Source organism: Postia placenta, assembly GCF_002117355.1.
Source record: "Postia placenta MAD-698-R-SB12 unplaced genomic scaffold POSPLAscaffold_1, whole genome shotgun sequence".
In the NCBI taxonomy this organism is placed as follows: Eukaryota; Fungi; Basidiomycota; class Agaricomycetes; order Polyporales; family Adustoporiaceae; genus Rhodonia; species Rhodonia placenta.
The window spans coordinates 1,061,325-1,083,441 of NW_020169832.1; the positions used below are offsets into that span (position 1 = coordinate 1,061,325).

At 55.6% G+C, this 22,117-nt stretch overlaps 7 protein-coding genes across 7 annotated transcripts; 4 read left to right on the plus strand and 3 right to left on the minus strand.

The window, feature by feature from the left end:
- Positions 1-341: 341 nt before the first annotated feature.
- POSPLADRAFT_1164424 (hypothetical protein) lies at positions 342-5,110 on the plus strand (the record flags this gene model as incomplete). Its single annotated transcript, XM_024487823.1, has 15 exons — positions 342-521; positions 590-683; positions 742-1,188; positions 1,241-1,524; positions 1,584-2,083; positions 2,140-2,566; positions 2,635-2,798; positions 3,058-3,070; positions 3,464-3,497; positions 3,581-3,840; positions 3,900-4,149; positions 4,205-4,247; positions 4,300-4,443; positions 4,503-4,733; positions 4,787-5,110. The coding sequence occupies 15 exons, from the start codon at positions 342-344 to the stop codon at positions 4,926-4,928; spliced, it is 3,213 nt and encodes a 1,070-aa protein (XP_024343939.1). The 3' UTR covers positions 4,929-5,110.
- Positions 5,111-5,376: 266 nt separating this feature from the next.
- On the plus strand, positions 5,377-5,988 carry POSPLADRAFT_1042410 (hypothetical protein; the record flags this gene model as incomplete). Its single annotated transcript, XM_024478098.1, has 4 exons — positions 5,377-5,466; positions 5,509-5,595; positions 5,661-5,816; positions 5,878-5,988. The coding sequence occupies 4 exons, from the start codon at positions 5,377-5,379 to the stop codon at positions 5,986-5,988; spliced, it is 444 nt and encodes a 147-aa protein (XP_024343940.1).
- A 190-nt stretch (positions 5,989-6,178) lies between these two features.
- On the minus strand, positions 6,179-9,160 carry POSPLADRAFT_1127721 (hypothetical protein; the record flags this gene model as incomplete). The annotated part of the gene is made up of 12 exons (XM_024483657.1): positions 6,179-6,691; positions 6,742-6,873; positions 6,942-7,147; positions 7,211-7,435; positions 7,491-7,599; positions 7,652-7,743; positions 7,854-7,923; positions 8,272-8,332; positions 8,385-8,575; positions 8,694-8,979; positions 9,031-9,058; positions 9,106-9,160. Coding segments are annotated over 12 exons (1,968 nt in total), but the record flags the coding sequence as incomplete, so codon positions are not given.
- Positions 9,161-10,814: 1,654 nt separating this feature from the next.
- POSPLADRAFT_1128072 (hypothetical protein) lies at positions 10,815-12,848 on the plus strand (the record flags this gene model as incomplete). The annotated part of the gene is made up of 9 exons (XM_024483701.1): positions 10,815-11,042; positions 11,106-11,177; positions 11,237-11,345; positions 11,401-11,427; positions 11,493-11,575; positions 11,624-11,769; positions 11,840-12,153; positions 12,218-12,623; positions 12,689-12,848. The coding sequence occupies 9 exons, from the start codon at positions 10,815-10,817 to the stop codon at positions 12,846-12,848; spliced, it is 1,545 nt and encodes a 514-aa protein (XP_024343942.1).
- Positions 12,849-14,381: 1,533 nt separating this feature from the next.
- POSPLADRAFT_1072203 (hypothetical protein) lies at positions 14,382-16,599 on the plus strand (the record flags this gene model as incomplete). The annotated part of the gene is made up of 11 exons (XM_024482496.1): positions 14,382-14,461; positions 14,516-14,623; positions 14,674-14,802; positions 14,864-15,026; positions 15,078-15,161; positions 15,230-15,326; positions 15,384-15,513; positions 15,576-15,689; positions 15,747-15,921; positions 15,976-16,219; positions 16,278-16,599. Coding segments are annotated over 11 exons (1,505 nt in total), but the record flags the coding sequence as incomplete, so codon positions are not given.
- Positions 16,600-16,743: 144 nt separating this feature from the next.
- POSPLADRAFT_1037877 (hypothetical protein) lies at positions 16,744-17,764 on the minus strand. The gene has a single exon (XM_024477285.1). The coding sequence runs from the start codon at positions 17,654-17,656 to the stop codon at positions 16,949-16,951; it is 708 nt and encodes a 235-aa protein (XP_024343944.1). The 5' UTR covers positions 17,657-17,764; the 3' UTR covers positions 16,744-16,948.
- A 559-nt stretch (positions 17,765-18,323) lies between these two features.
- POSPLADRAFT_1063952 (hypothetical protein) lies at positions 18,324-22,013 on the minus strand (the record flags this gene model as incomplete). Its single annotated transcript, XM_024481746.1, has 6 exons — positions 18,324-19,614; positions 19,673-20,190; positions 20,246-20,463; positions 20,524-20,794; positions 20,847-21,467; positions 21,527-22,013. 6 exons carry the CDS (start codon positions 22,011-22,013, stop codon positions 18,505-18,507), a joined length of 3,225 nt encoding a protein of 1,074 aa, XP_024343945.1. The 3' UTR covers positions 18,324-18,504.
- Between the last annotated feature and the right edge of the window lie 104 nt (positions 22,014-22,117).

Consider the following 22,117-nt stretch of genomic DNA (forward strand, 5'->3'; position numbering starts at 1 on the left):
GGCTTATATACAAATGCGTGGTGACGTCGACATTTTGTCCTTGGTGCAAGGGCGGAGGAGGGTGACAGCGGTTGCATCATAGCCTGCGTCTCCGTGGAGGCAGGTGGACTATGATCGAAAGACGGGCGTCTAGCTCCAGACGCGTTCATGAATTTCATGAGGTCACGCGCGCGCGTTCATTACGTAAGCTCGCTTTCACAGTTTACAGGCCATCCACTTATCGGCGGTACATACACTGTATACGATCCTTACAAGACACCTCGAGGCTTTCTCCGTTCTCCGTTAATCTCGTATCTCTCTTCGAAGTTCTTCCTACAATCACTCTCTGGGAGCTACTTCTCATGCAGGCTCTCGAAGCTAGCCTGAAGACCCTTTTGGGATCGCTGCCACACGGGCCCGACAAGCGGACACTCGACAGCCTGGTGGCCGAGACTCTCGCAACGACCAAGAGCAAATCACCCGCCGACATTCGCAAGAATCAATGGGAGTACGTGCTGAAGAATGAGATCTTCACGCTTGCGGTGCGTGGCACCTCGCCCTCGCGCATACCGCATATCGCACGCAAGTCTGACGCTTGACATGGCTGCAGGCGACCGAGGGCACGGCCCTGCAGGACCCGAACACGACGTACTACAGCGAGCTCCGCGAAAGGCTCGACGTCGTCCTGACGTTCACCGAGCACGGTGCGCCGTTCCTCCTCCCGCTGCTGCGCCACTGCTCACCTTCTCACCGCCCCTGCAGATGCCTGCGAGCAGACCGTCCCGTTCAACGTGCTGCAGGACCTGCTCGAGACGCAGACGATCGCCTCCTGCTCGCACATCTTCTCCTGGATCGAGGAGCGCGCGGACCGCCTCACCGCGGGCATGGTCCCGCAGAAGGGCAAGGCGCTCGTCCTGCTCCGCACGCTGAACGACCTCCTGCGGCGCCTGTCGAAGATGGGCAACACGACGCTGTTCTGCGGGCGCATCCTCACGTTCCTCAGCCAGGTGTTCCCTCTCGGCGAGCGGAGTGGCGTGAACCTGCGGGGCGAGTATGGGTCCGTGTGGGAGGGTCCAGGGGTAAAGAAGCCGGAGCCGGTGATAAAGACTGAACCGAAAAAAGATGCTGGAGAGGACAAGATGCAGGTTGACGAGCCGCAGGCTGAGGAGAAACCAGACCCGGAGGCGAAGAAAAGGGAGCAGAAACAAGGTGTGTGGACTTGGTGCTCGTCGGCTTTGGTTCTACACCTTACACTTCGCAGAGTTCTATGAAACATTTTGGTCACTCCAGCTACCGTTCTCGCGGCCACCGCTCTTTGCGGAACCTGGCGCCTTTGGTAGGTTCAAGGAGGCTGTGAACAAGGTGCTCCCTGTCATAAAGGAAGCGACAGCCAAGGAGCGCGCACTCATGGGGAGTAAGACATCGTCCGGAGGTGCTAGCCATTTGCTCAAGCGGAAACGCGACTCTGAGCCTGTAGAGGACAACGCCGGGCGTGACTACTTCTTTGCGAGATATCTGACTAGTCCTGAGCTACTCGACCTCGAGGTCGGTGTTACCTAGACATTATACCGTTGCGCTGGCTCTGATTCTGAACTGGCTGATAGATCGCAGACACTCATTTCCGACGACAATTCCTCTTCCAACTGCTCATCCTCCTCAACCACCTCCTGACCTTCACCAAGCCCGCTAAATCGGCATGGTCAACGTCACGGAACCGCTCGCTCCAGATCGACTTTACGTTGGACCCCACAGACTCGCAGTGGGTGCACGAAATGGCGGCGAAGGTAGCCGAGGAGCTGCGGCAGACCTCACCCAACGGGCGCGCGTTTGCGGATACCGTGCACGTCGTCCTCGAGCGCGAGAAGAACTGGGTGCGCTGGAAAAACGAGCTGTGCCTACCGTTCGATAAGAAGCCGTGGGCGCAGGATATGGTGGACGAGAGCGGGACAACGAGGAAGGTGGGCCTGGAGGAGGCGACGAGAGAGCAGCGGAAGAAGATGCGCATGGATCCGGAGCCGTGGCCGCACAGGCTTGGCTCTGCGCCGTTGACAGAGATTTGGGCGATGGGCTACCGAGACCTGAGCGACTTGGAACATCCATTCCAGTACGTTTCTCTTGCTACATTCTGGCTGGCTACTTATAATGATCTGTGTTGCGCAGGCCAGGAGACGTAAAAGACTTTGTCAAGAAGGTCAAGCAGGAGGATGCGCGGATAGACATGCGCAAGAAACAACTTACGAAAGCGGCGGAACGGATCGCGCAGGCGCGGGCAAAGGCAGCAGCGGCAAGGGAGGCGGCAGCATCTCCCGCGAAGGAGCCTGCACTAGCACAGGAAACGACTGCACCTGCGCCAGCGCAGACATCACCACGTCCGACATCGGCGTCTGCACCGCTGCACCCGTCATTACCAGCGAAACCTGGGACTGCGCCGCCCACCTCTGCATCAATGGATAGCGTCGCCCAGCCTACGCCCGCTCTAACGCCTGCACCAGCACCTGTGGCGACACCCAGTCCTGCCCCTGCCCCTGCAGCCCCAGAGCCCGCGCCGACCCTCCCGGCCGATGAGATCATTGCGGGTTACGAAGAGGTGAGGATGATCGTATTGCCGTGTTGTGCAACCCGACGATCGCGGCTGACCTGGGCTGCGTCCCACAGAGCAAGAACCGCTGGGCGTGGCTCGCGCTGCGGACCGCGCGGGACACGTATCTGCAGCACTTCGGGAAGATCGGCACGGGGGATATCCTGCTGCTCATGCAGGAGATCGAGAAAGAGAAGAAGGAGCGCGAGGAGCGCGAGCGCGCGGCGACGGAGGAGACCGCGTCGCCGAATCCCGGAGCCAACGGCGCCGCTGCGGTGAGCACAGGGGCGAGCGACGAGCGGTCGACGAGTCCCACCGCGTCCGCCGAAAAGGTGGGCACGAAGACGGAGGAGGCGCCTGTGGCGGCCACCAACGGAGCGCAGACTGCGAAGGATTCAGAGGGAGATGTGAAGATGGAGGATCGATAGGCGGGAGATGCACGATCGAGGCTACATACGCCGGTCAGCCACCGCCGGTCCGTAGCTTGATCAGCGACTGAGCAGGAGGTCCCTGGTCCGACAGACGGACGCGTCATGGTGCTCTGTACATACCCAGGCTGCTGTATATTCCCTTTGCTTTGCTCTAGACATCCGTGGGTTCGTTTGTGATCCACCTTCGTGTGCGTCAGCCCGCCGAGAGCATACGAGATCGCGGGCGAAAAACTCCGCGCAAAGTCGAGTCGGTCGCCATGTGCTCCGGGCCCACCCCGGACCGACGCCCAGTCGACAGCGTCCGCCAGCTCGGGACGTCTCTGCGATAGGATAAAAACAAGCGAGCGCAGCGGCAGTCGTTTTCCGCCCAGCTACTACCACTCCCACCTACTTACTGAACCCACGACATGTCTCAAGAACCCCTGCGAGTGCGTGCCCCGTCTCCTTTCACCCCCTAGTACTCAAATCCGCACAGCGTGTGCTCGTTACCGGCGGTGCAGGCTACATCGGTGCGCGGCTTTTACGACATGCTTCTTGGCGCCCCGACTGACGGCATGCCATGGGCTCATGTTCCCCTTTTCTGTCTCCGCAGGCTCGCATGTGATCTACTCGCTGCAAGAGACCCGCCGCTACAAGGTCATTTCGATCGACAACCATCACAACTCGACGCCCAAGGCGCTCCTCCGCGTCGCCGAGCTCGCGCGGAACAGCCTTCCCGCGGACGCATCGGAGCAGGACAAGGAGAGCGCGGAGATTGATGCGCACCGCGCAGACCTCACCAAGCCGGACGAGATCCGCGCAGTGTTCGAGAAGTACGGCAAGGGCGGGATCTGGGGTGTCGTCCACATCGCTGTGCGTCCGCCTCGTATGTTCTCTGAAGGAGTGCAAGTGCTCACCGCCAAATACTACAGGCCTACAAGGCAGTCGGTGAATCGACAGAGGTTCCGTTGACCTACTATGCGAACAACGTCGGCGCGACTGTCTCCCTCCTCCAGATCATGAAGGAATTCGACTGCTCGAGAATCGTATACTCGTCCAGCGCGACGGTGTACGGCGTTCCGCCGGTCATCCCCATCCCGGAGACAACACGCCTGCAGGCGCAGAGCCCGTATGGCAAGACGAAGGTGATGAGCGAGACGATCATCGAAGATCTCTGCAGTGGTGCGTACGATCTCTGGAAGACTCCCTGTAGTTCTCTCAACCGTAAATCTTGCAGCGGAGCCGAAGAAATGGCGGGCCCTGTCGCTGCGGTACTTCAAGTATGTGATTCGGCTATTGCAGACGCTGCACCCTTCTCACGTGCATCTACAGCCCCGCAGGTGCCCACCCCTCAGGCCTCATCGGCGAGGACCCCCTCGGTCGTCCGGGCAACTTGCTGCCTCTGCTGGCGCAAATGGCAGTTGGGCGTGTCAAGGACCCGAAGCTGTCCGTGTTCGGCAATGACTACCCGACTCCGTGAGTGCAGTGTCTCCGCGTGCCTTCCGCATCTAATCTCTTATTCGCCACCGATGCAGCGACGGCACATGCGTGCGTGATTACCTGCACGTACTCGACCTTGCCAAGGGGCACCTGCTCGCGCTGGAAGCGCTGGAGCCGAACTCCACGGTGTTCGACAGCTGCCCGACCGAGACGCGCTACAAGGCGTACAACCTCGGCAAGGGCAAGGGCATGAGTGTGCTCCAGATCGTGGAGGCCATGCGCAAAGCCACGGGCTTCGACTACAAGTACGAGATTGTCGGTCGCAGGTACGTCATAGCTCTCTACTGGATTAAGGCTGGACGCTGACAACTTCCTACAGAAAGGGCGATGTCCCTGACCTGACCGCAGACCCGTCGATCGCGGAGAAAGAGCTCGGGTTCACCGCGCCTCAGACGCTGGAGACCATGTGCCGCGACTTGTGGAACTGGCAGACGAAGAACCCCAATGGCTACGAGGGATAATGTGGCTTATGCTTGATGCTGCGACGAGTGCGAGAATGAAGAACAACCACGCAGACGGATATACCTGCGATGTCTAAATTGTATTACATAGCTGCGCCTTCTGAGAGCGGACAGCCTATGATACTTGTTTATTAATAGTGATGTCGACGCGTTTTGAGAATAGAATGCCTTGTGTACTGTGTAGTTTGTGGCCGCGCGAGCCCAGTGATAGTTTGAGCAGCGAGATCTGTTCGATCCGATCCGATCCATGCCATCACACCCAGATTCGTCGGCGTCATTCGCCCAACCTTGTTCGAATCAATCTCCTCCCTTTCCTTCCCCACACTCCCCACACCTCACAGACCCACGGCGTTTCTCGACTGCTAACAGACATGGTGTGTATATAGCAGTGCGCAGTCCGACATGTACTCAACGCCTCTCCGTGTCGCAGTCTACCTGGGAAGTCCGCATGTCCAACTCGCGCAGGATGCCGTACTTCTACAACGTCCAGAGCGGCGACTCGGTCTGGGATCCCCCCACAGAGCTCACGCAGGAGCAGGTGCACGCGCTCCCGGGCGCGAAGGAGTTCCTCCTCGGCCAGGGCTCCGGCGGACGGCCCGCCCAGGTGCGCGCGAGCCATCTGCTCGTGAAGCACCGCGGAAGCCGGCGGCCGAGTAGCTGGAAGGAGGTGCATCAGGCCCTGGCGTGTAACCATCTCACCATCAAATGGGCTGACGTTTGTTTACTTCGAAGCAAAACATCACGCGCTCGAAGGAGGAGGCGATCGAGATATTGCGCGGGTACGAGGCGGAGATCGACGGCTCGCCAGAGAGGTTCGGGGAGCTCGCGCGCCAGCACTCGGACTGCTCGTCCCACGCGAAGGACGGGGACCTGGGCTCCTTTGGACCGGTACGCAGCGCATACATTCGCGTCATACCGCACTGAGGGGCTGATGTGGTGGTAAATGCAGGGACAAATGCAGAAGCCGTTCGAGGACGCGACCTATGCCTTGAACGTTGGCCAGATCAGCGACATTGTCGACACCGACAGCGGCGTTCACCTCATCCTCAGGACCGCGTGAAGCTATTCCATACATCAATCACCGGCGTTGGCGAACTTTGTACGCTATGGTGCTGTATCCATACACTCGAGGTTGTCTCCTGTCATATGGAATTGGAATTACGAAAATACATAAAAGATCGACCCAATGATGATGACTATTAAACTACAGCTACAACATGCTGGGACACGTCCATGGCATACGCATACTATCAAAAACCGAGTTGCTCCACAAATGACTGCCATGTGGAATCAAGTATGGGCGGCCCTCCGGAGGCCTCCGGCTCAATAGCGAGGGCCTGCGGACCAAAGAGCTCCTCGAAAATGTCCGGCGCGGGCGTGTACAAGGGCACCTGCTCCGACAGGGACATGTCCAGGTTGTACTGCGCAAGGTCTGCAGTGCTGATGCCCTCGAAAACACGCAGGTCCTGCATGATCGTCGGGTGGATGCTTTCCACCGAGACCAGCGGTGACGGCGCGGAGTATTGAGGCGTCATTGAGGGTGTAGTCATCGAGGGTGTAGTAGACGAGGATGGCTGCCCGCTTGTACGTCCGTTAAGCGCGTTTGAGCGCATGCAGGAAATGGGCGGATCTTCTATCGAGGCGATAAGGTGCGTCTTGCCGCCGAGGCGGTCGAGCTCTTGGTCGACTACAATTTCCCCACCAGCTATGCGAGGCTTGCTCATAACCTCATGGCCTTGTCGGCGGAGCTTGCGCACGACGTCCTAGAGTGCCCGTGAGTAGACGACATACCGCATAGCCTTGTCAGGCTTACCAGGTTGCCGGAGGCTATCTGGCTAGAGCCCGCCGCCTGCTCGAACAGTTCACACAAGACGTCCAGCTCCTGCAGCGAAGATACTGCAAGTGGCGAGGTAGGCGCGCGGGTGACCAGCAAGCACATCACGATCTGTCATGGAGGAATTCTCTCAGGCATTATAATCGCCTTTTGAGGGTGAGAAGACGTCGGCGACGCACCCCTCCGGCTAGGCAACCTGACCAGATGTAGCCAAATCGCGACGCGACGGGCGCAGCCCGCTTGAGACAGTCTTTCGCTCCTTCTATAATTCTCCACGCGGAGCGGTAGATAGCCATGACCGACGGGCCATATCGGTGGCGCAACAAATCATGGGGTTGTTCGTGCAAGGCGCGCGTGAAAAAGGCACGGTGCAAGCTCAAGAGAGCTGTTCGACATAGGTAGGAAATCATGTGAGCCGAGACTCAACTTGGCTAGAAGCGGTCCTTACTCGCTTCCTTGGCCGTTATGACAAGACAGCGCTGCCAATACAACGCGCCAGTCGCCTCCGGCTCTCCCGGGTATCCGCACTTTGATCGGAGGTGCTCGGGGATGGGGAAGTCGCGGATCTTGCGGTCGTACTCAATGACGTTCGAGTACTGTGGCGTCTTGGCACCGAACACGGCGGTGATGACAGTGTGTAAGAGGCGTGTGTAGTTTGACATCCATGCATGGACTGTGGCGAGGTCTCAAAGGATTAGACCGATTAGCGAGCAATGGAGACAGCTTACAGCCCCATTCTCGCTGACCGTCCTGGGTATACCGCTCTTCTGGGTCCGTCGCCGCTTCGCAGTCTATGAATGCAAGGCTCATGCTCGGAGGCCTGCCGAATCCGAAACTCTGCGGGAATGTCATGGTGCGGCTGAATTGAAGGACGAATTCTGACACCTACCATCCAGGTATCATACGTGAATAACTGCCAGAAGACACGAGCTCGTCTCTGGCCCGATTCGCTGTCAAGCTTCCACCGGGAACTGCTCACATCTATGGAAGCGTCGGCGATGCATCATTCAAAACGCTGAGAATGACACGTACGCAAGCCGATCTGCGCATACGTCAGGATTATATTCAAATCTGTATCGCGGGAGATGGACGCACGCTGAATCCGAGCTTAACCGCAAGGCCGATTTGGAGCCAAGCTTTGTGTGAACCGGTATGGGCAGGCTCGCAATCACTCATCTCGAGATATTGTGCCATGTATATCTAGGAGACATCGAATGCGTTAATGCCCGGGAGACGGCGCCTGACAGGCTTACCATGGTCTGTACTGCGCCCAGAGTCGTGTCGTTTATCGGAGGCGCACATCGGAGACAAATCCGTGAGAGCAAATAGTATTCGTGCGCCTCGATGGCATGTGGCGGCACGGCGGGATCAAATAGCGTTGCCAGAGCAAAGACTATAAAGAGCAGTCCGATAGCGTGGGTGGACGCAAGATCACAGCTGGAGTTCCTGGAGAACGGTTAGATGCACTTGTTGCGTGGAAGCTTGTCTGGAGAAATGGACCTACGGGACAAATCGGTAGACGGCACCCAGGATGTCGTCGAAGAGCTCTTTCCGCGGAATCGGATACCACCTGTCAAAATGAGCACATGTTGCTCGGTCTACCTTCATTTTGGGCCACTTACAAGTACTGTCCGTATTCCATGAAGATCTCGCACAGGTGGCACGCCTGTGATAATGTGGGCAGACAAGCGCGCACTTCGTCTTGCACAGCAGCATGATCGCAAGGGACATCTAGCTCTCCGTTCGCTTCTTTTACGAGGTCTTTTGACAGGTGAGGGAACGGTGTACACGTAGCCAGGAGTCTTGTAGGTGCCTGATTTGGGACATGTGTATGGTTTCTGCGGTAAATGCAGCTCACGTACGTGGATCAAATACTGCAGCGCGTTCGTAAGCTTGCGGTATTCAATCAGAGGTACAACAGGACACTATACCTCAGATCGAGCTGTCTGGCCAAAGAATCGAGACTCCCCCCGAAGTCCTAGCGTCAATGTGCCAAAGGCATCCAAGACCTCTTCCTCCTCTCGGGACAGGAGAGGCCCTTCTGTTGGAGAACCATTGTGCCGCTCTGTTATCTGCATGCTATCCTCGAGAAGTAATGGATGTGGTTCGTCGGATACAGCTGCTTGCAGGGTACGCAAGGCGTCCTCCAAAGCAGCTGAGCGGGCACGGAGGCGCTCAACCTTCTTGTGCAGCTCCTCCGCATCTGCAAGCGCTAGGCTGACGCAGCATGAGCTGTCTACATGTCAGTTGCACATCTGATGAACACACCGATTACCCTTCCCTGTCGTCAAAGAACCTAGGCGGCGTGTCAGCCAAGCCCTAGTGCGGTAGGGCGAACAGAACAACCTTCTGGACAGATGGCCGAGCAACCCCGCTTCACACATGTCTCGCACGGTACCTACTCGGGCAGCATTGAGCGTCGGCGACCCGCAATCATAGCCTCGAAGGCACTCACCTTCCTGTCGCACCGCAGTTTCAGGCTTTCCCCAGAAACAGGCGCATCAATGCTAAGCCCCCGGTACCCCACACACAGCTGAATGTCAACTCACCGGCGGCACTCTGCGCATGAAACGGGAACCCTGCCAGGCCGACGCCGTGGTTTGGGCTGCTCGCCGTCCTTTTCTGTAGGTTTTGCTGGGGCCATGACCATCTCAGGTATGGAGGCAGATGGTTGTTCAATGCTCAGTTATAGCCTTGCAAACACCTCTGGCTCTGGACCGGAACACTCGAATCCAGGCTGAATCAGCACAAGCACGAATCAAGAGCGCCCATAGCCGCCCATGTCTCGACGCGATGAGGCTCAGGCGACGCAGGCGCCCGTCGTGTCGGCAAATGAGTATGTTTCCCACCGCAAGTGGCTCCTCTTATTTGACAAAAATGTTTGCAGAAAATCTAGTATTCATGACGCATTTCCTGCACATGCTAAATGATGATTTAAAACCACTAGACGATTACAGGGTTGCGGCAGTTAGCTATTACTACTCCGTTTCTGTGCTTCAAATGGCGCGAACATTTTGCAGCAATAGTTTCTTCGTGGCTTTCATCATCATGTAGCTGTGTACTTTGGTGTGCTCCTGGAGCTGATGAACATGTAATTTTGACGCAGAATCGCAGGATGGAAACATAGCAATCATACGTGAACAATCAAAAGATCCCAGAAAAGACGACGGTCTTATTTGGTATCCGTAGATGAGGTGTGGACGATCTAAAGATACGCGTCGAAGCTATTGTGGACTGGGATGATTCGCAGAACGAGGCGTAATAGGGCGTAGTACTCAAGGTGGTCTTACACCAATCATGTGATCGCGTCTGAACGCGTCAACTGGTCGGACCAGTGGTCGTCGAGCAGTCACGGTCATGATCAACTTTTTTCGACTTCTGGCACGCTATGTCATGCACACCGCCCGCCACTGGCCTAGAGCGAATCATCCTCACTCACTGGCAACTTGTTCAGATGTACGGTGACGTCTTTATTATGTCTTACGTCCAGGAACTTTCCGGGATCGGAGCAGGTGCAATTCAGCTGTAACGAAATTATCACCGCCCGTGCCGCCCAAACTGTCGCCCGGTGATCCTCGGCGCCCAGAACGGCAGGGACGGGTTTCTTCTCGCAGTGAAGCACCCTCACGAGTCGGACGCATGGAAGCCCGTTATCAATTTGAGTGAAAACGACCCGTTGCGGGCTCATTGCGGACGATATCAAGGCTCGCTTCACTGCATATCTCGCCCTCATGACCGCTTATTCAACCTGGGAAGCGTCGGTGTACTCCATCTTGTGCGCTGGCACTGCCCTAATTGGCCTGCAACATGGTCTGTCAATCCAGTAGCGCAACATGTCTAGCGTCAATCGCCAAGCCTGTGCCCCCCGCCGACGTCCAGGAGCATCGGCCTTCTCAGATCACCGCGCCCCGCGCCATCTCGCCCTGTGTTATAAGGACCGCGCCCACGCACTGACAAGCCTCACGCTGCACGCACGTATCTCATCCTTACCCATCTTCTACCCATTCCCCCCCTTCGAAATGGCCGCCAACACCGAATCTGGGGCTCACTTTATGCGCAGCGTGTCTGAGGGCACGACAGCATCGACTCTTACAAGTGGCTCTCAATTCACATCTCCGCCGTCACTGGGCGTGAGCACAGGGCCTACTAGCCCGAGCTTTTCGAATCCGGATGGGCTCAGCGAGTTCGTCGATAGGGACGTTATCCCGCCGAAGCCGTTGGATGGTCCCAGGACATTAGTGCTGTGCTTCGACGGCACGGGCGACCAGTTCGATTCGGATGTACGTCTCAGTCTACCTATGGGTGCCTCGATCTTGTGTGGGCTCAATGTACTTGTCTACCAGAATTCGAACGTCGTTCTCCTGTTCTCGATGCTCATGAAGGACTCGCCCTCTGAGCAGATGGTGTACTATCAGGTATGTCTAAAAGCACCAACGGTGACGGATGCCACTAAACGTTGTCGCCGGTTGTCTAGGCGGGGATTGGTACATACACAATACCACAAATCGCCACTCCAATGTGGTCTAATTTTTCGAAAACCCTTGACGAGATGATCGCTTGGAATCTCGATGCGCATGTCATGGGTATGTACTCAGGGTCCTCATATGGATGCGCCTCTCATTTACCATTCCCATTTAGCCGGCTATGAATTTCTCATGACAAACTGTATGCGCGGGCAATTAGTGTGAAACATCTCCCGAAGACGCTGACATATCATTTGTTCTCACCAGACCAATCTGGAGACAAGATATGCCTGTTTGGATTCTCTAGGGGCGCATACACTGCGCGCGCACTAGCCGGAATGGTTCACAAGGTCTGTTGCTCCGGATGGACGTCGGCGCACTTGCTCACATCACCATAGGTTGGCTTGCTACCCAGGTGTAACCACCAGCAGGTGCCATTCGCGTACAAAATGTTCACTCGCACAGACGAAGTGGGTTGGAAACAGTCAACCGCTTTTAAGAAAGCGTTTACCATGGATGTCGACATCGAGTTTATCGGAGTATGGTATGTGTCACACGTCATACACAGAGCAAAGAATGTTTGATGAGATCCGCCGCAACGCTCGTCTCTCCAGGGATACCGTGTGCTCCGTTGGCTTGATCCCGCGCACGTTGCCTTTCACGTCCTCAAACACTGCCATAAGGACGTTCCGCCATGCACTGTCCCTAGACGAACATCGTGCGAAGTTCAAGGCGAACCACTACAACTATCCCACGGAAGAAGAGGGCAAGCTGGGCACCCAGCCAGGCGATATGCCCAAGTCAGGCGCGAAGAAGCGCTGGGCTACGAAGAAGACGAAGACAGACTTCGAAGCGCAGTTCGCTGCGCAGGAATTCCACAATCACAAGACGGATGTTCTCGAGGTCTGGTTTGCGGGTTGTCATTGTGGTACGTAACCAAGTATTCAAATCTTGGTACTTTTCCGGACATTTCTGATTCCTGTCGTACCCAGATGTTGGTGGAGGCTCTGTGCCAAACGACGACACGCGCAACCTAGCCCGCATTCCGCTACGGTGGATGATCCGCCAATGCTTTCTCACGAAGACCGGTATTCGCTTTCACGCTGATGGGCTCAGATCCGTCGGGCTCGATCCGGAGGCGCTATTCCCAGTTGTGAAGCCACGCCCAGCAGCGCTCTACTCCCTGCCATCTGCCGATGCAGACCATGTGAGGGATACAACTGGCGCTACCCTCGTCGATACCAGTATCCCCCAAAGCGAGGAAGAGGAGGATTATCGTGATGCGTTATGCCCGATCTACGATCAGTTGAAACTCGCGCCCTATTGGTGGGTCCTAGAAGTTGTCCCGCTCGCGCACCGAGTACAGAACGCCCTCCATCAATGGTTTGACAAGCTATAGTAAGTGGCGGCGTCCATGCGGTCCATCTGCCATAGAAACTCACGTTCCCGGTTTTCGCGATTAGCGTCAACATGGGACGTGGAAGGATAGTTCCTACACACGAGCCGTTCAACGTGCATCGTAGTGTGGACATCCGTCTGAAAGCCGGCGCTCTGGCAGCTGGTGGGCCATATAAGCCGAACGCGGTATATCCGTCATCCATGCAGATCAACTGGGTCGACTGAGGAGCGTGCGTGCGTGCTGTGTCCTGCTGCTCTAGAACGGTCTTGTATCCTATCATCTATCTATTCGCTATCGTGCTATTGTCGTAATGCTCTTGTTCTCACACGTTGTTAGTCGCGTGCAATACAGCTTTCTCAGATCTCCGAAAAGTTCGCAATGGGGCCAGGTGATTGTGCGGGTCTACTGCAAGCTCTGCGCATCGTTACTCCGGACGACATCGAGAAGCCATCTTGGTCTGCTGTCACTCCACCACTGCGAAAACAGGCAGCAGGAACTGCGCTCAGGGACCACGTTCTGGCGATGTGGGCCGTTACCCGTCGATATATCCATCCCGAGGCACAGAATACGGAGCAAGGCCGCATTTGCTCGCATTCATTCCACCTGTCCATGTTTGTACATGTCGCTGACAAGCAGCTCTCAAGCGATAAAGATATCTGCTCGGTGCGTACCTGACGCGACATCTGCTCAGTCACTGCGTAATTCACATTCGAGAGGCGCCACAGAGCGCCCCACGAGTGTCGGAACGTATGTCTACCGCAACCACTTATGTCAATTATTATTAGATTATGGATATTAACACTCGCTTCGTACCAGCGCCGGCAGCTAATGTGTGCCTTTGTTACGTACCATCTGGTGCCTGGGCCGCACTGTCGCCACAATCTTGCCATTGAGCGCCGAAAGACTGTCTCTAGGTCCCGGAGCCGCAGAGCTTGGCAGCCACTCTTCTCCGCAGGCATGTGGGGCCCAGATAGGAGAGTAGCTTGGTAGGCCAGAGCTCTCGTTCAGTAAGCCTAGGTCCCTCCAAATGCTCTGAGCTGTGCGCACGAGTGCTCCTTGGGTCCGTGGGTGGCTCTCGCCTACGAATTCTTAATTACCTTTTCTAACCGCAATCCTATATGTTCCGAATAATCAGCCGGAATGACACATTCCGTCACTTAAGGTGGTACGACTGCTGAGAATCAACCAATCGTCGAGATGCAGACTATCCACCGCTGTCCGCATCTTCCGGCGAAGTCAGTGCGTCAGTGCGTCGTCAACGTTCCAGTAGAGAACATAGGCCGTCACAGGTGAAGAAGAAGGCACGCGAATGCGAAGGCATAGGAAGGCATGTTGCGATCGGCAAATCGTGAGAAGAGTGCTGCATTCTTGGCCCGTGTCGTTCAAGCTGTGCGGGCCAGAGCCTGGTGGAAGGTCTTCAGTTACTGTGTGCTAAAAGTGTGAGAGGCATGTCATTTTGTCTTGTCTCTGCCGGGGCGCCCGCCCGATTTATGATTTTTGCTTCGCGGGGCGAATATGGGCGCTTTCCGAAACAGCACGCCCATGACTTGAACCAAGTGATTGGATACGAAGGGACGACAGGAACATCTACTACCCCCGGCGTCCCATCCTCTCTACATCCGCGTGTGAATAATGGGGCTGCGAACACATGTGTCATGCACAGGTCTGACGAGGGAATTTAGATTTCACATGTGCGCAGGAAGTATAATTGCTTCGTCTGCGCCCCGCAGTGATTTCAGTACCCGAGTCCGCCCTCCAGATGGCTTCCACACCGCTCCTTTATGTGCTAGTTATTATCCTATCCGCTGTATATCTTCTCCGCAGGAGGTCTAATCCGGTGCGTCGCTAGAAGGCTCAGCACTGTACCAAGGAGACGCTGATCGCTGGCTAGTTATACGCCATACCTGCAGTGGGCCCTTCTCTGCCATTGCTGTCGTACATCGGAGCACTGCGCTTTACTCGCCATGCCCATGAGATGCTGCAAGAGGGGTACATTAAGGTGAGTGATCTTCCGTCAGACCGACTGAGCTGGCAGCTAACCAGTTGTAGTATAAAGGCTCGGCGTTCCGACTCGCGCAGCTTGATCGCTGGGTGGTTGTCTTATGTGGCCCGAAGATGAACGAGGAGCTCCAGAGAATGCCTGACGATCAAGTGTCGTTCCTGGACGCTGCAGAAGACGTAAGAAGAGCTTGTTACTCCGGCCTGGGGACGTGGCACTGACACTATGGGTCTTTTGCAGCTTGTTCAGACGAAATACACCATCGCGAAGAACGTGATCGAGAATCCCATCCACATCTCGGTCATGAGGGGTCCGCTCACTCGCAACTTAGCTCCATTGCTCTTAGATGTCATCGACGAGATTAATATTGGTGTAGAGGAACACATTCCAACGCGCGGGGATGGTGAGTGAAGTGTGTTAATGCTTGAAACCATTCTCAAGCTCGCTGCGACAGAGTGGGTTAGCGTTCCAGGGCTTGCAACCATGACACAGATCGTCAGCCGGGCAAGTAACCGTGTTTTCGTGGGGCTCCCAATGTGTGCGTGCTTTCACGTTGTCATTGACTCCCTAGCGTAACCCTGATGATTTGCCTGCGGATGCCGACAGGTAGGGATCCTGAATATTTCAAGATTATTTCCAATTTCCCCCGAGATGTTGCCAAAGGGCGATTCATCCTCAGTATCACCCCCACCTTCCTGAAGCCGTAAGTGCGTCGCTCCCACGTCGTTGCACTGTTCTGAATGCATCCTCCGCACAAAAGTATTATCGGGCCCCTGTTGCCCTGGTCGCGTAGGACCGTACGCCAATACTCTGCTCTGATGAAGCCCATCATCGAGGAGCGTCAGAGGTTACTGCTGGAGCATCGTGATCCACACGACCCGGATAGGCCTGTATGTACTATTTCACTTACTGAAACGTTCTCCGCTTACATTGCGGGTACGGCGCTACCTAGAACGATTTCATGACCTGGCTCATTGAAGAGGGCCGGGCGGTTGATCAACCGGTTGACCTCCTTGTGAACGCTCTGCTGTCGTCCAACTTTGTTGCCATTCACACATCTTCCATTGTATGCGAAGATTATATGACGTCGGAGTCTCACCTTGCTAACAATGAGTAACGACAGAGCGTCACGCATGCCTTGTACAATCTGGCAGCATATCCAGAATACCAGCAACCAGTCCGCGATGAAATTGTGGAAGTCATCAAAGCAGAGGGCTGGACCAAGCAGGCATTTGGTAAGATGTGGAAATTGGACAGTTTCATGCGGGAGTCCCAGAGAATGTTCGGGATTAGTGCAAGTGAGTTGATCGGTCTTGCTCACTTTTGTGGATTTTTCTGAAATGGCTGTCTAGTATCTGTCATCCGTAAGGCTTTGAAAGATGTGACGCTCTCCAACGGCACCGTGATACCTGCCGGTACGCTCATCGCAGTGGCAGCCGAAGGCACGCACTACGACGAAGGAAGCTACGACAACCCGTACATATTCAATCCATTCAGATTCTCCGACATGCGGGAAGACGAGGGCGAGCGGATCAAGCATCAATATGTTAGCACTTCGTCCGAATACGTGTCCTTCGGACATGGGAAGCATGCTTGGTCTGTCATCGCATGTCAGGCTTTTTCGCTTAAATGCTAATTGAGCTTCGATGTCTAGTCCCGGACGTTTCTTCGCGTCCAACGAGCTCAAGGCTATCCTGTCTCGACTGATCCTGGATTTCGACATGAAGTTCGGCGGTGACGGTCACAGGCCGCCAAACCAGTGGTTTGGTTCTTCGATCATACCGAGTCAGACTGCGAATGTTATGTTCAGAAAGCGACCAGATGCCGGCTTGTAGTGTGTTCTTTTATATCTTGCGCTACTATATTGGACATTCCTATGGGTTTACGGGTTCAGGTTGGGATATCTATAGTTATCTAGAGCAGACCACACGGATATATATGCTTCGATGTGCATCTCCGCTTATTGGCATTCATTATCTGCCTTCGGGCCCGGAGGATGGTTCGAATGATCGTCACATGAAGCCATCAATGATTTTTAAACGTTGATTGGTATAAAGCATGAAAGCATGGAAGCACTAAGAAGTGGTGCGCGCCCTGTCGATCGAGGCACGAGCCAAAATGCAACACAATACATCCAGATTGAATTGTTCGAAGTGAACGACCCGCGAGACGCAAATACTATGATACAGTTGAACACTAGTCCGAGATCGAATGCCACTACCCAAGTGATACGCATTGTAAGTCGTGCCGAAAGAACGATCATAAGGTGGATACGGGGACGTAAGTATTATAAAATGAGTGCGATGATAAAGATGAGTGCGGAGGTCAAAATCCGCCTAAACAGCCCTCGTCCAAATTTGGGGTAGGAGCGAAGGACACAGCGCAGGAAGCAGCGCTCCTCGCGAAGCTCGGTCTGTGCATCTTGTCGGCGACTGTTGCCTTCGTCGAACGCAGGGTCGGGCGAGATCGTGGCGATGCAACCTTGGGTGGAGTATGGATATTGGAGGGATGGGCAATACTGGGAGGAAGGGAGGGGATAGCGGCGTCTGGAGGCGTCTTGACTTGATCGTCAGACTCGTCTGAGGGAGACATATCTGGAGTGAGGGATGGTGGAAAGGAGATGTCAAAAGTCGCTCTTGGCACGTCGCATGGCTCTGTTGTGCACGCCTCGTACGCGCGTGGGTGGAAGTAGCTGCCCTTAAGGTCCATTTCGTTATCGGATGAGTCGTCATCGTCGTCGTCGTCGTCGCCATTGCGAGTGCGTGGGCGACCTCTCCTTTCGCCGTCGAAGTCAGCAGGAGGGGATTGGACCTTGCGGTGCCGTCGTGGCACTAGCCTCTCGTTCGGAGAGATTGCGATGGGCGCACGGTCGTACGTGTGGGGTGAATGAGTGAAGCGTACAGTAGTTATCCATGGGGTGGGGGGGAAGTGGACGTGCGGGGATAGGACGTAGTCGGTCGTCGTAAACGGGAGGTTGTTGGATAGCGGCGGCGGGGAGTCCCGTTTCAGGATAGGACGAGGGCGGAATGTCATCGTGATCGTCGTGAGAGTAAGCACGGAGCTATGAGCGCTGTTGATAGCAAGGGGTACTGCAACAGGCGGCAGGACGGCAGTGCACACCGTACGACTCTACGAATCGCACAACGCTGATGGCATCGTGTTGACCGCAGTGCTTATAAGCAAGTCTCAACAGTCTCAATGAGCTCATGCCCCACCTACCGATCTTGGGGTACGGGCACAGGATGCCACAAGGAGCTAGCGTGCGTCTGATCCTGATTGGGTAAATACCCTCGGCAGTGGCGACAAGAGGCTGTCAGAAGTTCTTCTTGGCTTGTGCTACTGCCTTGCAAACAGGCTCGCGGAACGGAACTCCTGGCAGAGTAAACGTAAGCGCGCCTAGCGAGTGGGAACGGCTTCTCACGGAGCCCAAAGAGAGTTAAGCCCTCAGTTCCTGTATGAGTGATGAACCAATGGGCTGTAGATTGCCAGTTGTGTGCACGACAGCAGGCTTAACTAACGGATCAGGGTTGTGAGAGTTACGGTTGCAGACTGCTCAGCAGACTCTGAGCGTGAGTACGGCTGGGATTCGCCGACTAATCGACCGTGATTGTGGATTGCGGAGATCCGTAAACGAGGTGCAAACCTTGGGTGCACGTTCCTTCAGGGCGAATGTTCCAGTAGAGATCAATATGGCAAGTTTAATCTTTCAATCAACCTCAGTGAATGAATTGATGACTATCGAACATGCTGTGCTCTCATCGATGGAGACTATCCACTATATATGACAATTATGAGATGCAACCCGAACGTGAGAATGGAAGGAAGACAGAAACAACACCGTGTGGGGTAGACGGACGTAGCATGAGCCCTGTGTCATGATCTCAATTCTGCCATGGATTTAGGTCGAGGGGGCTGCTGGCAGGCTTCTTGCCCCCTCCGCCCGCGCTGAACGCGCGTGTACCGACGCCCCATGGATCTCGCTCCATGCTCAGTGGTGATGGCGAGAAGGTTATCGAACCGTCCACGCCTCCAAACGATAGTGATGCTTCAGGAGGGACGGTAAACGGACTACGGGCGGTCGTGTTAGATCCGAACGATCCGAACGAGGACGAGTCTAATGATGGCACTGAACCCGCCCCAAATGACAGCGTCTCTCTTGAAGCGAGCGGATCACGGCTAGATGGTGCCCGATAGTCACCAAATGCGTTGAATGTCGGCGTGATCTCGTGGTCTGTGCCAGGCCAGATTGAGCCCTGGTTGGCGCCGAAAGGCGCTGCAGATGGACGTGAAAACAAAGGAGTCCCTGAGGATGGTGGTGGTATCCCGGCGTCATATGACGACGAAGAACCAGCGCCATCTTCATCGTGTAGTTGGCTTAGTGACCGAGTGCGAGATAGGGAATGTCCCGAGGAGTAGGAGCTCGGGCCAGCAATCGGCTCCTCCCTCCGCACATCGAAGGATGCTCTGGTCGTAGGTGTAGCATCGGGGGATCCAGGTGAAGGGAGGGGCACGGACTCTGACCGGTAAGTAGGAGGATGAAGACGGTGGGAGATGGATGATACAGAAGGCGGTAGCTGCAGTTCAGCTGGATTAGTTTCGGCTTTACCGATCACCTCCTTAATTGCCATGAAGTTGAAGCCAGCATGTGCCGGAATCGCGGCATTGGACAGGTCGCCGTCGTCGACATGAGGCTCAGCGGGAACAGCTTCAGAAGTCGTGGGTGTGGCAAGCGGTACTTCTGTCTGTGGATTGGGTGTAGCAGATGGCACCGGACTGGACGCCGCCTCGCGCGGCGGCAAGTCGTCGTCTGCCGCATTCGACAGCGACGATCGTTGTTTCTTGTGAAACGAGAACGTCGACGCCGAGGGCGGGCGGGAAACACGCGCTGCTGGAGCGGTCGACGTTTTCTTCTTCCGCGAGAACCAACCCCGCTTCTTCGTGTCTTCCTCGCCTTCCCGCACCACTATCCGGTCCTCCGTAAAATCGGGCTCCTATCATTGGGGAAGCACACTGAGAAAATCGTTATCGTGGTCCCATGACCGCACTCACCACAGGCTCGTCGAAGTAGTCCGCTGAGACGGGGAAACCCAGCTGGTCCAGGATAAGCGGCATGAACGTGCGGTAGCTCATGTGCCCCGCTATTTTGTCTGTCACGTCGACATTCTCCAATCCGGGCACGTTCTCCACCGGGCGCAATCCCGCCACCGTGTTCAACCCTCCGGACGTCGCACGAAATAGGTAGTTGAGCACCCAGTCGTTGCGCGCGTAGCCGTTCACAAACCGGCCCGAGACGACGGAGCGCACCTCCAACCATGTGCGCAGTGGCGCGGTTACGGTGGCGCCTAGCAAGAAGACGTCCTGCACGATCCCAAATGCCTTATTCTTTGCCAACTCGAGCAAGGCATAGAATATCACCCGCGCGCCAAGTGAGAATCCGATGAGCGTGATGGGGCGCACACCTAGATGGCGCTGCATCAAAACATCCGCTAGCACTCGACCAGCTGACTTCGCACGGTCCAGCGCATTAGACCACGGATTGTCTATGAGGTATCCGAGTTTGGTCAGAACTACACGCCTTAAAGTTAGCTAAGGTTTGAGGGTTCTAACCAGCAAAGGACTAACTGATAGGCCATTGGAGAGCACTCATGAGCGCGGTCATGACCGTTGCTTGCAAGGCGGTCTGAGCGAGCTGAGTCAAGACCTCGCTCGTCAGGATCTTGAGCGCACTGCCGGTCTCCCTAATCATCTCTGGCTCCCAGAGAACACTGAATACATCGCCGACTACAGGATCCAAGACGCTAAATGGTAGGCGAACATCGTCCTGTGTACCTGACATGAAGCTAGAATCATTGTCGTCAGTTAAACTGAGCCGCGGTGTACATGACAGTGGAAATACATACCCAGGGACAGTGAGAATGCAATTCACACGTTTATTATTGTGCAGGGGCAAGATATCAAACGTCCGAACGTATCGCGTCCGATTTGCCATTCCTCGCGCCGCCAGACCTGAGCCCGTCAACACACCACCCGTCGTGATGACGGCAGCTCCAGCGGTACCCGCCAGGAAACCGGTGGTACCTGTGATACCGATGGTGGTGAATGCAGCACCCAGCCCAGCACCAATCACAGGTGCAAGAAGACCGGCAGACAGCCCGATGACAAGTCCACCGCCTGTGTGCTCTCTGTGAGAAAAGCCGTATGACACGAATGCGCGGAGGCTCACCAATTGTAGCGAGACCAAGCATCATAAAACGTCTCTTCCGTGTGTTCTTCTGCACTTGCTTGATCGCCTCACCCTGCTCAAGTTTCTCGATGCTTTCTTCGATCTCGAGTGCTTCGGTGACCCGTCGCTCGAACCTGACAACATCCAGCCAGCCAAGCCCCAGTTTCAACGCAACGTTCTCTATCAGCACTCGAGACCGTGCATCATACACACTGTCAGCAATCAGGACGAGGAACAAGTCACATAACACAGTCCACCGGATGTCGAGAGTGACATTCTCGTCCGCAGCTGATAGACGTGTGCTGACACCTGGAACACTGGTCGAGGTATCTTCCAGGACCTTGGCAGTAGTCTGGACCGGTTTGGGCGGTGTAAGGGTTGTCACCGAGTCGTTGGAGGTGTAAGGTGGAGGCGGCGAATGTACAGTTTCTGAGAGGTCTGCTGAGTCAAGTTCCAATTCATCCAGTTCCGCTACATTCGCGGCCGCCTGCTCTTCAGCCTGTCGCCGAGCTTCTGCGGGGTCGTATTCTGGGTTGGCGACTGTGTGTGTGGTCATGAGGGCGGGGACGAGATCCTTCGCCTGGATACCGTGCATAGCGAGGCTGTCAATCATCTTCTGTTCTGTCGGGCTCGTTCAGCGCACGATCAACCCAGACGGACTGCGAGAGAACAAGCATCACCTTCAGTGGTCAGCTCCATATGATAATACAACCGACCCATGATTTTGAGTGCCCATAGTTCTATGCTTTCAATCGCCTTCTTCAGCTCCTTCCGGTTGACCGCCTTCAGGGTGTCGGACATCTCCCGGCTCGTTAGCGCACACAGACCGACATACGCTATGCGTTGCGCCTCTGTGAGCAGGTCCTTGGTTGCTTGCATTTGGCTGAGCGGGGTCATGGCCTTGTCCTCGTCGAACAGGTATTTGGTCCGAAGATGCACCTCATCCGTCTCGTCCTCCTCGTTCACCCGTAGACGAGTGTACTCGCTCTCGTTCTGGTCGATCTTGGCCCGCCATTCCTGTCCCTGGTAATCGACGTCCAGGAGGTTCCCAGTAGCGTTCCCACCAGCAGCAGTGCTCTTCTTGGCTGGTGGTACATAGTGGTACTTCTTCTGGTCCTCCTCATCGAGTCCATCAGCAACGTCGTCGGACTCACGGACGACGGGCATGTCCATCCAGCCATCGTCGTCGTCGTCAAAGATGTCCGGTTCGATGGGTGCAATAGCATGAGGAGGTGCTACCACTGGCATCGTAGCAGCACCGGCCAGGCTTC